Source organism: Gymnoscopelus braueri (genome assembly GCF_963280865.1).
Source record: "Gymnoscopelus braueri genome assembly, chromosome: 18".
Lineage (NCBI taxonomy): Eukaryota > Metazoa > Chordata > Actinopteri > Myctophiformes > Myctophidae > Gymnoscopelus > Gymnoscopelus braueri.
Genome location: NC_137618.1, coordinates 2768783 through 2787231, shown reverse-complemented (window position 1 = coordinate 2787231; position 18449 = coordinate 2768783). Strand labels below are relative to the sequence as shown.

The window sequence follows — 18449 nt, the reverse complement described above, 5'->3', positions numbered from 1 at the left end:
ATTTATTTATTTTATTTTGTCAGAACGTGGTATAAGAATGTATAAAATGAACTTCATACATAATGGCAGGTGGTGTATAATAGCCACCAGGTAGCAGATGTCGTTGTCTCAATTAGCAGCTCTCTCCAGATGCCTTCTTTAGTTCGTGGGGAAAGCTTCACGTCTGCCTTGATGCTTTCAACAGCTGGCTCACTGCAGCAGACAGCTAAACCACATCCTTCTCGCCGTGACACGCTCAGTGGTGTAAAGTAACTAAGTACATTTACTTAAAGGGTTATTTCACTTTCAAAAAAACTTTGGGTCATTTTATCGTCTACTCAGGCTTTTGTGAACCCCCCAGACAGTTTTTAAGTCGCTTGATTCAGTATTTAGATATTTGATATTCATTTTATCCCCTTCCTATACAAACCCATTATAACTTCAAACTACATTTTTAACATGTTAGATTCATCAAAAACACCCGTCCTTGGTTCTGGTGACTCACCTTGCCCTCCTAATACGCGGGGGGGGGGCATGTTTTTTTTAATTACTTTTTTCATTTATTTTTTTGTATTTAATGTATTCATTTTCCCAAAAAGATATTACAAATAAATGAGAAAAGTAAATCGAAAAAACACGGCCCCCTCGCATATTAGGAGGGCAGGGTGAGTCACCAGAACCAAGGACGGGTGTTTTTGATGAATCTAACATGTTAAAAATGTATTTTGAAGTTATAATGGGTTTGTATAGGAAGGGGATAAAATGAATATCAAATATCTAAATACTGAATCAAGCAACTTAAAAATGGTCTGGGGGGCTCACAAAAGCCTGAGTAGACGATACAATTACCCAAAGTTTTTTTGAAAGTGAAATATCCCTTTAAGTACTGTACTTAAGTACAGTTTTGAGGTATTTTTTTTACTTTACTGGAGTATTTCCAATATTCAGTACTTTTACATCCACTCTAGGCCTACTACAACTCGGATCCAAATATTGTAGTTTTACTCCACTACAATTATTTGAAAACTTTAGTTACTAGTTACTTTGTAGATTTTGATTATTATAACAAAACTAAAAATTATCCCTTCAGCCCTGTTTAAACTTTGGCTATTTGAAAATAGCCGATCTACAAGCTCACAATGCGTCGCTGTGAGCTTGTAGATCGGCTATTTTCAAAAGATTTTTAAATTTGAAAACTTGTGAAATGGTGACATTCTGCATCGAGTACTTTCTACTTTTGGTACTTTAACTCATTGACTGCCATGGGCGAGTACACTCGTCAGTTGGCCCGAGGTCCAGAGTGCCAAGGACGACTTTGACAAGTTTTGGGTTTGACCTTTTTTTTTCTTCCCACCAGACGGCGCTGCTACCCTATGAATGATGCCTTGCCCGTCAGAAAAGGATAGACCCCGGAAATTGTAACTTTTTACGGAATTGTTTGTACTTTTTTTTGTACTTTTACTCCACTGCAATTATTTGATAACTTTAGTTACTAGTTACTTTGCAGATTTAGACTATTAATACAGTACAAAACATGCATTACACACTTCAGCCCTATATACATTTCGGCCTTTTGAAAAGAGCCGATCTACAAGCTCCACAATGTGCCGCGATGCGAGGCATTGTGAGCTTGTAGATCTGCTATTATTGGGACTTGGGACATTCTGCACAATGGCTACTTTACTTTGTGTTCTTTTATAACATGTTGATATCAATACTTTTGCACTTTTACTCAAGTAAATGTTGAATTCCGGACTTTTACTACTAACAGAGTATTTCTGTATCGTAGTAGGGATGCTTTTACTTACTGTAAGTAAAAATGTTGAGTACTTTTTTTCCACCACTGATGTTTTGTGTGACAAACTTCTTAAAAAAAAGGTGTCCGACTGTAATAATCCATCTTTCCTTCCCTTTGTCTTTACCAATACTTTTGTAGTTTTACTCGAGTAAATTTTGAACACCAGACTTACATTGCAGTATTGATACTTTTACTTAAGTAAAACATTTGAGTTCTTTTTCCACCTGTGTGCGCCTCATTGTTTAGAGGCAGAGGCATTTTGTCGTCCATTTGACGACTTGTCAAATGCCAGTCATTATATATGGGCCTATAACTGAAATCTCAGGTACAAATCTCTCCCTCTCCCTCTCCCTCTCCCTCTCCCTCTCTCTCTCTCTCTCTCTCTCTCTCTCTCTCTCTCTCTCTCTCTCTCTCTCTCTCCCCCTCTCTCCCCTCTCTGTCCCTCCCTCCTCTCTCATGTTCAGATGAGGAGTTCATTTTTAGGAGTTGGGACGGAGATGTTGTGAAAGCCAACACGCAGAGCAACGACACAGACGTCCTGCTGAAAAACACCACATTTGTGAGTATACTCAGAAACATCCTGACCAGCGGTGGACAGAGTATATATACTCAAGTATTCAAAAGTACAAACTAAGAAGTATAGCCTATACATTTTCGGAAATTGCCAGAAACTGTGAAAATGTAACCACTTTAACCATTATCTTATACTTTGGCTATTCAAAAATAGCAGATCTACAAGCTCATAGCGCGGCACCGAGTGCCACGCTATGAGCTTGTAGATCTGCATTTTTTTTTAAAAAAGCATGAACATTTGTGCAAATCTTTGAATATAATATGTTTTAAAGCGAACATTTGTAACTCAAATCTTTGCTTCGGGGGATTCTACAAATGTCTTCTAAATCCTAACAGCTTTCTTTTTTTTTAAACGTACGTTGCTATTATAACATCAGTGGTTCTCAAACCTTTTCATGTCAAGGACCACCCAAAATGATATGTATTTGGCCGCAGACCCCCATCTCAAACTATGTTGTTCCAGGGACCCCCCCAGAGGCAAGATTTGAGTTTAAAACGGTTTGCTTAAAAAATATATATAGTCAAAGATTTGCACTCATTTTAAAAATGTTTCGGAAAAATAGCAGATCTACAAGCTCATATGAGCTTGTAGATCTGCTATTTTTGAATAGCCAAAGTATACTGTACCCCCTAAGTGTGACCCCGTTTCACTCTGTCCCACAGCCCACCTTCAAGGCCACAAAGTTTGCAGTGTCTCCAGATCTGAACTTCGTGCTTCTGGGATATGACGTCAGGCAGGTAAGAACTCAAATATTCTTGTGTTTTACACGTGTGTGTGTTTTTTTTTGTTTGTACGCGTGTCGTTTGACCACAGCTCGCTAGCGCCACACAGTGTTCAATCTGTCTGAACTACAGTGTCACAGTGTCACACGAAATAGCCCCGTCTACAAGTTCTAAACGCTGTTTGAGTAGATGGGGCTATTTTTTTTTATTTGAATTCAGAAAAATGAACATTTTTTTTTTTTTTACATAATGTGGTTCCAACCCGACAGCAAGGATTTGACAGCTATGGAAGTGCGGTTTACAGTTTAAGGAGATATAACCAACCGTTTCAGAGGGAAAGACCACGTTTCCTCTTCCTGCTTTGATGTCTGGGGGGAAGGAGGGGGGGGGTACATTAGCGCCCTGTCATTCAGGGAAACACATCATCCCTCATCGTCGTAGAAACACATCCTATAATGTGAATCCTGAAAGGCCGGCCTGTAAGCTTTGCATATTGATGCCTTTTAGTGTTTACCCCCCCCACACACACACACATGCCTGGCTGTCATCATCTCCCAAACAACAAGCAAATCATACCGTTGCTGTCAGGCAGAAACCTCTTAACTCCACATTTTAACGCTTTCTTTTTGTAAATGAACGCCCTACTTGATCATACTATTAATAGCGTCACAAAAGCTGTTCTGTAGAAGAAAAAAAACTTCCAATTCAATGTCACACTTTTAGTTTAGTATTCATGCATCATGGGGGACATGTTCTATAAGACAGACCAGCTGGGCGCCGATTCATGTCCGCGCTACTATGTGCTATGTGCGTGCACGATGGTGGATGGTCCTGTCTAACGCCTGGAACAATAACATCTCTCACGCGAGTCACCATGGCGGAGTGATCTCGGATGGAAAATGAGTGGTTTTCCTCACTGTAAAAAGTTAAGGAAGTATTTTTTAGCAAGGAGATAGACTGGGAGCGGACGGGAGCCCGTTTTTTTGGCACGGTGATCCATCTGTCCCTTCCTTCTCCCGGTTTTGGCACTCAACGTCACTTTTTGCAAAACCGTAGATTTACGGTTTTGGCACCCCAAGTGAAAAAAATCTTTTTTTTCTTTTTTTTTTTCCTTTTTCTGAATTTTTGATGGGTGCGCATCATTTCTCCTGGGTGCTCTAGCCCCGAGGCACCCCCACAGTATCATTTCTCCTGGGTGCTCTAGCCCCGAGGCACCCCCACAGTATCATTTCTCCTGGGTGCTCTAGCCCCGAGGCACCCCCACAGTATCATTTCTCCTGGGTGCTTTAGCCCAGAGGCACCCCCACAGTATCATTTCTCCTGGGTACTCTAGTCCCGAGGCACCCCCACAGTATCATTTCTCCTGGGTGCTCTAGCCCCGAGGCACCCCCACAGTATCATTTCTCCTGGGTGCTTTAGCCCCGAGGCACCCTCACAGTATCATTTCTCCTGGGTGCTTTAGCCCCGAGGCACCCCCACAGTATCATTTCTCCTGGGTGCTCTAGCCCAGAGGCACCCCCACAGTATCGCCGACCTTGAGACAAACAACCTGCCTTATCATAGCGTGTAAGACCTGTTATTATGGAACCCGGTCAGACTGGAGCAGTGTGCTGGAGGTGCTTTCTGACACAGGGGGGGGTCCATGGAACAACATATTTTGAGATGGGGGTCCACGGCCAAATACATGTCATTTTGGGGGTCCTTGACACGAAAAAAGTTTGAGAACCGCTGATATTATAGTGACATCATTTTTTTTCAAAAAACAGTTTAAAAAAAAATAGCAGATCTACAAGCTCATAGCGCGGCAGGGTTAACCCTAACCCAACCCAATTTATAGCCACATAAATCTGAAAAAGACACAGATGCGTTCGCGTTCTTAATGGGTTAATATATGAACACATTACATCAAGCTAATGTCTGCCTGCAAAGCCAAGGACGTTGAGTGACATGTGAATAATAATAAAGCAGAGTGGTTTCCTTGGTCCGGTTTGAAAGGATCCAAATGTTTAATTCAAAACACGTTTTAAGTATTTAACCCATTAAAACCGGTAGAGCATCATGCGTCATTTTAGATTCTAGATATATACTGTATATAGGCAGCATAAGTTCTGGTTTAGAACAATGGATCTAAAAACATTTTGAACATTTTAGAAACATCTTGAAAGTATTTGAATAAGAAAACATTTATTTTTTTTCCTACACATATCTTCTCTGGGGGTCCCTGGCACAAAACATTTCCCTAACCCCAATCTGGGAACCCATCGCCAAATAAAAAGGAAAAACAGCGCCCTCTGCTGTTTTTTACTCTTTCACTTGGCTCCGGGGGGAGCTAAATGGAGCACCCGTGCGCAAGGAAACCGGGGTGTTTGGTCTGCCTTAGTGGGAATGTTTTCATTCCCACTAACAATATTTCTACACGGAACACTAACACCACTTCTCCCAGAGAACATGGATGGTTTTGGTTATAAGCCCACTTGTTTCTATGATGAAAGAGCAACTTAAAATGTGAATATATTTCCGTGGTTTTGTCTGCTCCGAGGACGCTATTGTTAAATGAGTTTCGGCTTGTTTTCAGTGGGAAGCGAGAGCAGACAGTAAATCCCGCCCACTACATTTGCTTCCTGATCTGAAGGCACGCCCACTTGTAGGCCAGTGCGTACACGTTATGACGAACCCCCCCGACAGATTCAAGCGGAGAGCAGAATCTGTTCTTGAGAGCTTACCCCAACCCTAACCCCATGGAGACTTGAATTCATGGATATTTGTTGTTTTTTGTCTCATTCCTAAGACAATAATTTGATGACCACCGGTAGGCAGTGGTTCCGATAGGCCTCCGGTCATCAAATTATTGTCTTAGGAATGCGACAAAAAACAAAACAAAACATGAAGTCTCCATGGGGTGACTAATCCATAGAAAAAAAGTCATTTTTGGGGAGAACTATCCCTTTAATCACTCAGCCATCAACAGGCCTTTTTTATTATGTATTATTATTGTCTGTCTATGCAGACAACGTGATAATATGCTTTAGAGATACTGTATACGATATGTTATGCTTATCGCTGCGGGCGGGTGGAAACCTCTTACTTTTATATTCTCTTATATTTTTGCTACTTCTGTGTGACACTGTAGAATGACGAAGTACGTAGTAAGTAGTTACATTTACCAACAAATACAAATAAAAAGTTTAAATATGGATATAAGACGTTATGGAAGTTATGTAAATGTCTTTGGACCACCCACCAACACTGAGTAGTGACAGTGAGGAAGGTCATTATTACCTGACGGTTAAAAGCACAACAGTGATAAATGCTGCTTTGGGTGGAATGCTTTAGCACATACATGGGCAACTGGCGGCCCGGGGGCCACATGCAGCCCCCCACCTTCACTTATATGTGCCCCGCAGGTTAATATCAGAATGCTGATATATTATTGATTTCAGCTGTTATGATTCCAAACATGCAATAGCTTAATGACTAGTATTACAACTCTATTGTCTTTTTTATGTCCAATGTGTTTGTATTTAAAGGAGCATTTCACCCCTGGAAGAAACTGCAATCACTCAATGGTAATAGTATTTGTAGTAGATAACAGTAGCACAATTTAAAATGTGCACCCTATGGCCAGAAAAATAATGAAATCTGTGTGTTTGACTAGGGTTTGACTGGACTGCTGCATTACTACAATGACCATAATGCTTTGGTGCACTGCACCTCCTTGTGGCAGGGGAGGTTGCATGTGGGTGTGATCTCCAACAATAACATCCAAACAGCATGCCAGTGTTGCCATGTCTGCTTATTATAAGCGGCTTCTTTCTAAAATGTAGTTGATATTTGGGCTTGTTTCCAAATGTTTTGATTGTTGTTTAAACCAGTGGTTCTCAAACATGTTCATGTATTTTTCCACAGACCCCCATCTGAAATTATAATTTGTGCCAGGGAGCCCCTAACAAATATGTGTCAAAAATATTCCACATTTTGCACTTTTTCCCCCTCAAGATTTTTTTGTAAATAGCAGATCTACAAGCTCACAATGGGTCGCGAAGCGTTGTGAGCTTGTAGATCGGCAATTTTCAAATATATAATATCCCATGTCTAGGTAAAGTGCTCTTGGCCTAGTTATCTTCTTTTGGGCTTGTTTTCATAGACCTGGCTGCTTATTTCTCTCACAATATCTGGCAACACTGGCTGTACCTCGCACACGTTCATCTAGTTACATATATGTCCAAGGATTCGTTAGTGATGTCATATCACTGACAAATCCTTGGTATCTTTATGCAGTTCTACTTCCGTGTCGCATAGTAGTGACATCACTGTCGAGTCCTTGGTATTATGATCCTAGCCTTTCGCGACGGTGTTTGTTTACCAGCGCTGCCACTCCACGCTGTATTTCTTTTTCAAGCTTGCGCTTAAACACTACACAGGATTATTATTTCATGTCAACATTCAAGTACAACTATCAGAAGATAACTCAGGTAAAGTAATGCCTCACTCTGCAAGGGGGGTTGCCCGCTGGCCGCAGCTAATGGGAGTGGCCGAGTGGGGAAAGAAGGTTGAACAAAGTGTTACGGACACCCCATTGGGGCTGTCTTTGGAGCTGGTCTGACTGAGACGCGCCGAGACATGTAATAATAATAATACACTTTATTTGTATAGCACCTTTCATGACATGAAATGCAGCTCAAAGTGCTTTACAGAGCAAGAATACAATTACAGTTAGAACCAATTTAACAATAAAGCAAACAAAAATAAAATAAAATAAAATAAAATAAAAGCAAAGGCATAAAACAACATTAAAATAGGCAATACAGTGAGGAATTAAAAATCAACCAAAGAATCAGCTAAAAGCAAGAGTGAAGTAATAGGTCTTGAGCTGTGCTTTAAAGCTATCGACAGAGGCTGCCTGTCTTAAGTGTAATGGGAGTTTATTCCACACTGTCGGTCCGTAAAAGCAGAATGCTGCTTCACCGTATTTTTTATATGTCATTGTAGGCACCTCGAGCAGGTCAGCACTTGAAGACCTGAGGGCCCGGTTTGGAACATATCTCTCTAGGCAGTCAGAGAGGTAGGAAGGTGCCAGACCATTTAGAGCTTTATAAACTATTAAAATAATTTTAAAATCAATCCTAAAAACAACCGGGAGCCAGTGTAGTGAAGCTAGAACTGGAGTGATATGTTCTCTCATCCTAGTTTTAGTTAAAATTCTGGCTGCCGCATTTTGAACAAGTTGTAATCTGTCAGTTGTTTTCTTTGGCAGGCCAGAGTAGAGTGCGGAAAGGAATGAGACCAATCTCTCGTGACGTAAATAACGTCACGATGTACTCGAAGATTACTAGATATCTAAAAACACAGATTATACAAAAAAAAAATACCAGGATCTTGTTTCTTGAGTCCTAAACTTCATTAAAATAAGTTTTCGGTGAAGTGTCCCTTTAAGTTCATGAAGTTGACAAAAGTATAACTAAATGCATTTGAAATTACTTTTCAGGATTCCAATAAAAAAATAGCAAAAATAGCACAATGTATGTAGATCTGCGATTTTTGCTACTTTTGTGTGACATAGAATGGTGAAGTACGGCATTAATTTACTAAAAAAGTTTAAATACAGAGATAAGAGGTGTCTGAGAGTTTATGCAATGTGTTCCTCTGGAGTGAGAGTGGAAATATAGTGGCCCTCGACAACATCAAAGTTACCGACCCCTGCGTTAGCATGTTGTTTTTGGGGGACGTTTATTTGTACCAGGATGTCGATTCTCTGACTCCTGGGGCTTATAATGGATTTCACTTTGAATCAAGATAGGACATTAAGATGAGCCGTTTTATGAGATGACAATTAAGACAATAACATACGGTACAAACAATTTGAGAAAGAGGGGTTGTCAGGAAATAGGTTACAGGTTATGAAGAGATATTACAACATCTTTTTGTGTCAAAAGGTTCTTTGATCTAATCTACTGCTCTGATGCTGGTGCAATGCATTCGACTACAGGGGATCAGACGTTTCCATTCACTTTCTATTCATATTCATTAAGATGAAATGGATTTCTTTGAAACCCTCCAAGTAACAGTGCAGTCACTGTAGTACATCAGGGTCACGTCAATTCATTCATAATCAGTATGATTATTGAAGCAGAATAACCTCACCGTCTGTGCATTGATTCCTGTCAATCTTACCAGTTATTATCCTCATGTCGACGAGATGAACCGTCAAGATAACATATGAAGGACACACTGTGTGGAGTTTGCATGTTCTCCCCGTGTTCCCTATAGGGTATAATACACTCACAAAAAAACATGCAGTAATCCTGGTCTCTGTACTGCCTCCCCCTGGTCAGCCGGGGCGCCTGATGGAGGGGAAAGGAACTGGTTGGAATAACGTGTTCCTTCCACGCGCTACGTCCTGTCTTGTGTTCTTGTATCTATATGAACAGACACTAGATGGTAGTATGAAATACCAGCATATTCTGTGAGAATATTACGCGTCCTACCGGGGAAACTCCCCCCTGTCAGTTGATAAGAAGCGGCCTGCTCACTCCTCATGCGTTGAAGGAAGCATGAGCTCAGTTCTAATATTCAGTACTTTTACTTCTTCTCCACTACATCTCAGAGGCAAATATTATATTTTTTACTCCACTACAATTATTAGTAACTTTAGTAACTAGTTACTTTGTAGATTTTGATTATTATTACAAAACATACATTAAAGGTAGGGTAAGTGAAATTTTTGGGTTAAAACAAAAAGTATTTTGTTAAAAGGTTAAAGCACTATATTCTGATAGTAATAATTTCTATATAGTGTTTGTTCAGTAACAGGGGCCTCCCCGTCTCTCCAGCTCTTTAATAAACAGAAAATACATTTTTTGGTAGGTGACAATATTTCAGCTAATCAGAAGAAAGTACCCATTTATCGGCTTAACTTTTATAGTGTTCCAGTTCACATTTTGTCAGCTCATTTCTTAGTGTCATCACTTCCAATTTCACTTGTTTAATCTATATCCCGACTGAGTTCTCTGTCCTGATTGGATAAAATTGGAAATTAAACTGAAACTGAAACGAAAATGCATTTTCTGTTTTATAAAGAGCTGGAGAGACAAGGAGACTCCTTTTACTGAACAAACACTCTATAGCAATGAGTACTATCAGAATATAGAGCTAATTAACACTTATTTTAACCAAAGAAAATCACTTACCCTACCTTTAACCACTTCAGCCCTATTATACATTTCGGCCATTTGAAAAAAGCCGATCTACAAGCTCACAATGGGTCGCGATGCAACGCATTGTGAGCTTGTAGATCTGCTATTTTTAAAGGATGTTTATATATTTGAAAACTTGTGAAATGAGACATTTAGCAAAATGAGTGCCTTCTACTTTTGGTACTTTTAAGTACATTTTGATACCAATACTTTTGTACTTTTACTCAAGTAAATGTCTGATTCTTGACGTTTACTTTACGTAACAGAGTATTTCTACATTGCAGTATTGATACTTTTAATCAAGTAAAACATTTGAGTACTTTGCCCACCACTGATAACATACAGTATAATACCTTGTATTGCCAATAATGAGTGGACAGCTGTTGCCGTGTAGTTTGAAGTACTCTAAACTTTAGGCTAACTGCTATGTGTTTTATGTGGATTATTATTTCATTATTTTTCAAGGCACAATCGAATCATTCTAGTCAGAGAAAAAAGTGTTTTTTTCTTTTAACGTGTTTTCATTCCTTGCCTATTTTCCAGAAGAACCAAACATTTGAGTTATTTGGACAGTTCTATTCACTATTCTCAGACTAAAATAAAGAATACAATAGCCCCCCCGCACCCTCTATTTTCCTTTAGAAAAACTGTAAGAAGGACAAATTCCTACTCTTTAAATTCCATTCATATCAAACATAGCTGAGAAAACATCTAGCTGTAGAAAGAACACGATTGAAACAATTCCAAAGCAATCTCGTATTGATCACACAAGAATAAAAAGTGATTTTATTGGCTGATGCATTTCCCTGTTTGTTCTCTGATAAACGCAGCATTCTGTCTCCTTTCCATCATCGTTGAACATCTTCACACAGCTTAACACTGTACAAAGTACTTTACAAAGCTTTACAAAGCTCAACACGCTCACACTTTCAGCCATTTGAAAATAGCAGATCTACAAGCTCACAATGCGTTGCGATGTGACACATTGTCAGCATTTAGATCTGCTGTTTTCAAAGGATTTTATACATTTGAGAACTTGTGAAACGGGACATTCTGGATAATGAGTACTTTCTACTTTTGGTACTTTAAGTATATTTTGAATTCCAGACTTTTACTTGTAACAGAGTATGTCTACATTGCAGTATTGATACTTTTACTTAAGTAAAAAAATAATAGTACTTTTTCCACCACTGGTGTGGTGTGCGTTGTGAACTTGTAGATCTGCTATTTTCAAATAGCCGATGTACATACGTCACGGTTTAAAGTGGTTTGCTGGGGACCCCCCTGTGTGTGATCAGTCACTTCTTCTTCCGGACTTGTTTTTGTAGACGTGGCTGCTTGTTTCTCCCCTTAGCACTATCCGCTACCCGTGAATTACGCACAATGCAGCTGGCACTGTCCCACAAAACTCCCCTTTTTCGTTCTCTACACTGGCTCCCCGTAGCGGCTCGCTTCCAGTTTGAACCCCTGGTGCTAGCCTATAGGGCAGTAATCTCTCAAGAACAGATTCAGCGCTGCGCTTGAATCTGTCGGTAGCCGTGTTGACAACCCGTGCACATTGGCTACAAGTGGGAGTGCCATCAGATCAGGAAGCAGGCCGCGCTTTACCCGATCAAATGTAGTGGGCGGGATTTACATGTGTGAGGCTCGTTTCCCACTGGAAACAAACCAAAACTAATTTAACAATAGCGTCCTCGGAGCCGACAAAACCACGGAAAGTTTGTTACATTTTAACTTGCTCTTTCATCATAGAAACAAGTGGGCTTATAACCAAAACGATCCATGTTCTTTGGGAGAAATGGTGTTAGTGTTCCGTGGAGAAATATCGTTAGTGGGAATGAAAACATAGTCGCACCACTGGAAGTGGAAGGTTGAAGGTAGACCAAAACCCTGGTTTCCCTGAGCACGGGTCCCGCCCAGAGTCAAATGAACAAGTGAAAAACAGCAGAGGGCGCTGTTTTTCGCCGCAGGTTGAAAACCCACCTCTTCAGGAAACACTACCCTTACCCTTCCTCTTAGTTTTCCCATCTTGTTGTCAGTTATTTGTACGAGCTCTTGTTTTATTGGATCTTGTTTATTTGATACATTTATTTGTTTTAGCTCTTGCTCATTTCATTTTCCTATTTGTCTCATCTGTTTAAGAAAGTAGGTAACTGATATATAGCACTTTTACCTTAGCGCTAGGTATACTCTTTGTTGCTTGTTTTAGAAGAGAATGCACTTAAGACTTCTGGTGATTAGTAGTTTCGTTCCCTACCTATGTTGAATGCACGATCTCATCGGGGTCCCTAGCAAGAGCCTTCAAAGGCTCCAGTATATTCAGAACAGCGCTGCTAGGGTCCTGATGAGAGTGCGCAAACATGAGCACATCACACCCATCCTCCGTTCACTCCACTGGCTTCCCGTTGCTTTCCGGACCCAATACAAAATATCCCTGTTGACACATCAGTGCATCCACGGCAACGCTCCCTCCTACCTCAAGAAACGAGTCTCCCTACAACCCTCGACCCGCAACCTCCGCTCTTCAAACACCAACCTCCTCAACACCCACAAGGCCAATCTACTCACCATGGGCGACCAGGCTTTCTGCTCGGTCGCCCCCGAACTGTGGAACGCCCTCCCTGTCCACCTGAGAGCACCACAGTCGGTTGACTGCTTTAAGAGAGGACTAAAGACCTACCCTTTTAGCAAAGCATTTTTTAAGTTTGTTTTACCTCTAGGCTTTATGCCCCCATGTTTTAATGGGTTTGTTTCAGTTTCTTAGTTGTTGTTTTCATTTATTGGTGTGATGTTTCAGTTTTTATGCAATTGCCTTCTGTAGCACTTTGAGATTTCTTGCAAATGTAAAGTGCGTTATAAATAAAATCCATTATTATTATTATTATTACTTATTATAAGTCGCTTTGGATGAAAGCGTCTGCTAAATGACCGTAATGTAATAATGTAATACTATACGAGTCTGGACAAAATATCCGTCTGTAAACGGCATTACAACCACACGGTGCGGTGGCATTTCTAGAATTTTTGGGGGGGTTTTCTTTAGTTTCCTGGAGAACTGCCGGTGCGTTGCAGCACAGCGGAGAGACCAGTTCCAAACCAGGAGTGACGGCTGGCTGGCGTTGGCGTTCAGCCACATGCAGACTCCATTCCACGGGCAATTGAGTTTGGGTTAACCCATTCAACCCGGGAACGCATCTGTGTCATTTTAAGATTTCTTTGACTATTCAAAAATAGCAGATCTACAAGCTCATAGCTTGTATATCGCGGACCCCTGTTGAAGACCTGCACTACGCCATTATGAGCACTTTAAACCTTTATACTGTATACATTGAAAATAGCCGATGAAAATAGCCGATCTACAGGTTCACGACGTGTTGAAAAATACGACGCGTTGAAAAATAGCAGCTTGTAGATCTGCTATTTTTTAAAAATCTTTTTAAAGCGAACATTTGTCATTTTGTCAAATGTTCATTTGTCAAACATTTGACGAAACATTTGACGAATGTCTTTTAAATCCTAACAGTTTCCTGAAAAACTATTGTTTCTATATCAGTGATGTTCAAACTTTTTCTTGTCAAGGACCCCCACAATTATGGGGTCTTTGGCCGCCGATCCCCATCAAAATATGTTGTTCCAGGGACCCCCCCGAGAAGTAAAGATTTGAGTGAATTAAAAAATATATATATATTAAAAGATTTGCACAAATGTTCAAGATTATTTTATTTTTTGCAGATTTTTGAATAGCCCAAAGTAAAATAAAATAATGGTTATAGCTTAAAATCTAAAATGACACAGATGCGTTCCCGGGCTGAAGGGGTTAAGGGGAGTGGAAGAGGCTCTCTTGCACTATTTATCATATTGCTGCTGGTTGCTGAAGCTTATGTAACATTGTTATGCTAATGCAGTCTGGGCCACTCAGGTATGCTGCCATTATTATCTCAATCCATGGAGAAATAATACGAAGGCTTTAGTGAGAGAGGGTCTCCCAGGCAGACAGCCCACTGTCACTTTACAGTACTAGGCTAGACAGAGAATGGCAGGCTGCAAAATGGTGGATGCAGTTTTTTTTTTGCAGTGGTGGAAAAAGTACTCAAATGTTTTACTTAAAGGTATCATGACATTCATTTTCACTTTTTTTATTTTCAATGTTTTATTTGGGGTTTTATGACCTCAATTACACCCAAAAAACCTGAACTTAGAACATTCAGTGGATTTTCTGTGGTCTGGGGTTTTCTGAATAATTAGGCTGAAAAGTAATCTGAGCTTGGCCCTTCGACAGTGAGGTCACAGTCGATTAATCCCGCCCACTCTCCTCCTCGCCCCTCCCCTCCCCTATCCTTTCCTTTGGGGGGGGGGCGGAGCAGAGGCGATGATTGACAGGCAAAATCCCTCACCAGCGACACCCGCAGGCAAAGATTTCTTTTTTCATTGCAGTTGAAAAGGATTTAGAAATGTGAGAGAAAAACACCTGCCATGGATCACTGGAATGGAATTTTCACTTAAAACTTTTTGTACACTTTTGAAGGACCAGGACAAAGACTTTGAATGTGGTGTAAAAGTGAATGTCATTAAACCTTTAAAGGACGACTTCACTCATTTTCAACCTATCTTCATATAATATATAATATATATAATATATAATATAAAATCCTCACTAATGCTCATGATAAAATGATATAATTTTTTTCTACTATGTCTGTGGACAGTTCAGAATCACGTCTACCAGTGACATCATCTTTGGGGAATCCAAGCTAATAGAAACTACAGGCTTTCAATTCCTGGAAAGTTGCAATGCAATAATAGAAGCCATTGTTCTCGCGTTAATAATAATCTAAATAAAAAAAGGGAAATCTTGTTAGGAAAAAAATCCTGCTTAACGATGATGTCACTGGTAGACGGGTTTCTGGACCGTCCACAGCCCTCGTATGAGACACAGACCAAGTAGAAAAAATTGTACTATTTCATCATGAGTATTAGTGAGGACCAATTAAATGAAGATAGGTTGAAAATGGGTGAAGTCGACCTTTAAGTAAAAGTATCAATAATGCAATGTAGAAGTACTCTGTTACAAGTAAAAGTCCGGAATTAAAAATGTGCTTGAGTATAAGTCCAAAAGTATTGGTATAGAAATGTACTCAAAGGTAAAAGTACTAAATGTTTTGAAAGTAGCAGATCTACAAGCTCACAACGCGACGTGTTGTGAGCTTGTAGATCGTCTATTTTCAAATAGCCTAGGCATGAAATAGGGCTAAGGGCAAAACAGACGATCCTCAAGCTTTCAGCTTTTTTCACTACATTTATCTGTGGAACCGAGTCAAACAAAACTCAATGCCTAAACTTTTACAATTCCAAGTGCTTGTCAGGGTGGGGGTCCCCAATTCAAATATGACTATTTTGGGTGGTCACGGCCTGAAAAGGTTGAGAACAACTGCCTTAGAACAGGTTCTCAGGGTCCACTTAAATCTTGAAAAAAAAATTCTATCCCACAATTTTTTAACCCTTTTTCACCCGGTGCCAATTATCTGATCCTGGGCGCTACACTACCCCCGCCAGCCTAGGGAGCCCAGGGCCGAGCTCATGCCTCCTTCAATGCATGAGAGACAACTGACCTTCTTATCACCTGACAGGGGGAGTTTCCCCGGTAGGACGTATAGCTTCTTATCACCTGACAGGGGGGAGTTTCCCCGGTAGGACGTAGCTTCTTATCACCTGACAGGGGGGAGGTTCCCCGGTAGGACGTAGCTTCTTATCACCTGACAGGGGGAGTTTCCCCGGTAGGACGTAGCTTCTTATCACCTGACAGGGGGGAGTTTCCCCGGTAGGACGTAGTTTCTTATCACCTGACAGGGGGGAGTTTCCCCGGTAGGACGTAGCTTCTTATCACCTGACAGGGGGGAGTTTCCCCCGGTAGGACGTAGCTTCTTATCACCTGACAGGGGGGGGGTTTCCCCGATAGGAAGTAGCTTCTTATCACCTGACAAGGGGGGAGTTTCCCCGGTAGGACGTAGCGTGTGGAAGGAACACGTTATTTCAAACAGTTCCCTTCCCCTCCATCAGGCGCCCCAGCTGTCATGGGGGAGGTGGTATAGAGACCAGGATTACTGCATGTTTTTTTGTGAGGGTATTACCTACCCTAGGAGACACGAGGAGGACATGCAAAACTCCACACAGAGTAGGCCCTCTCGACATTTTCAATGAGAACTAACATAGTACACTAAGTTATTATTTATCAATGTTGCAATGAAAATTCATGCAGCCACCATAAACATACCGGAAATGTATTTATTTATGCATTTCAAAGTTATAATTTCTGACAGAGTAGAAATATCATCGGCACTGGGACCATGTAGCATTTTTCTTTTGGAACGGTACCTCGGCGGTTTTATTTTGAACTGAATTCTGGGAATCGCAGTTCTAACAGCCTGTAGACAGACCCGAGATGTCGCTGAAAAGACTACAAAAATGAGTGTTAGTCAGTGTGACCTTAAATAAAGCTCTGTCACAATGTTTATCTGTTTAAAATGATTTGAATGTGATTTGTGTTTACTGTAGGTCTACAGACACTCCTTTCTGGCATCATATCTGATCTACAACCTACATACCAGGTGAGTGTACCATAACACAATATACAATACCAATGTGTATTATTTTCACTTCATCATATCTTATAGTGGTGGAAAAAGTACTCCCCTTTTTTACTTAAGTAAAAGTATCAATACTGCAATGTAGCAAGTAAAAGTCCTAATCAAATTTGAACACATTCCCTGCCATTGACGGAGATCTCCGTCTTTTTTTAAAAGCTCTAACGCAACTTAAGAATGATCCTAGGACCCTGAAAGAAGGAATGGACAGATGTGACATCCTCCCAGTCCACTCCTTCTTTATGAGTTTTAGAAAAACACTCCTTTCTCTTTTTTGGGTGAAAACGGCTGTTATACAACAGCCGACCGGGACAAAATGGCCGATCGCGGTTACAATTTTTTTTCTTTGGTGGAGAGATCAGAGAGATCCAAAATATATATATATGATTTGATTTTTTTTAACACAAATCTTCTCATCTGGGGGTCAAATCTTCAATTTGTGAGTTCTTGACATGAACATGTTTGAGAACCTGTGGTAGTAGCCTACTGTGTGTGTGTGTGTGTGTGTGTGTGTGTGTGTGTGTGTGTGTGTGTGTGTGTGTGTGTGTGTGTGTGTGTGTGTGTGTGTGTGTGTGTGTGTGTGTGTGTGTGTGTGTGTGTGTGTGTGTGTCCATGCTTGGTCTTCCAACAGGGAGGTGAAGGAGTTGAATCCTCCAGAGGTATCAGACTCTGTGCTCCAGTTTGCATCGTGGGGCGTTCAGGGTCAACAGCTGGTGAGTAGAGCATCCATCGAGCATCCATCCTTCACATCGTTGCTGTTCGTCGCCTTGTATCTCTGTCAACTTTGTAAAGTGTTTTACTTTTCCGTAAATGAATGCTTTACTTCGTCATACTACAGTGTCACACAACATGCGACGCGATGCGAGAGAGCGGTCTAGCCAAATATGTAGTGGGGGTCCCGGCTTCGTCTCTCTCTCTCTCAGCTAAGAGGAAAGCTGTTGAAGACCCCTGCTATAGAACAGTGGCTCTCTACCTTTTTCATGTCAAAGACCCCCAAAATGATATATTTGGCCGCGGACCCCCATCCCAAAATATTTTGTTCCAGAAGCAAAGATTCGAGTTTCAAATGTTCGCTTTAAAATATATATTTATTCAAAGATGTGCACAAATTTTCAATATTTTTCAAAAATAGCAGATCTACAAGCTCATAGCGCGGCACTCGGTGCCGCGCTATGAGCTAAAAAACAACATAGAAAATAAACATCATTGCAAAAACATTTCAATAACAGCAAAAGTTAAATCAATGACAGACCACAAGATAAGAGCATGGGGGGGGGGGTGCATGGGGGGTACAGGCTGGATGGAGAAAAATCGAGGGTGGATCAAAAGCTAGGGAGAAGAGGTGTGTTTTGAGTTGGGATTTGAAAGTGTCCAGGGAGGGGGCGAACCTACAGTGGACGGAAGGCTGTTCTACAGATTTGGGCCAGCCACGGAAAAGGCCTCGGTCGCCTTTGTTGCCTCAACCGGGCGTTCGTAACCTTGAGAAGCCTCTGGTCAGAGGCTCTCAATGGCCGGGTGCTGTCCTGGGGGACTCAAGCCCCC

At 40.9% G+C, this 18449-nt stretch overlaps 1 protein-coding gene across 1 annotated transcript in view; it reads left to right on the top strand.

The window, feature by feature from the left end:
- The window catches only part of LOC308105817 (inactive dipeptidyl peptidase 10-like), a gene marked incomplete at both ends in the record, with an annotated part of 142989 nt that overhangs the window by 81150 nt on the left and 43390 nt on the right, over positions 1 to 18449 (top strand). Inside the window, 4 exons of the mRNA XM_080456742.1 lie at positions 2242 to 2336; positions 3014 to 3088; positions 16819 to 16871; positions 17539 to 17620. Of these exons, the coding sequence (XP_080312868.1) occupies positions 2242 to 2336; positions 3014 to 3088; positions 16819 to 16871; positions 17539 to 17620 (305 nt within the window). The remainder of the gene's footprint in view (positions 1 to 2241; positions 2337 to 3013; positions 3089 to 16818; positions 16872 to 17538; positions 17621 to 18449) is intronic.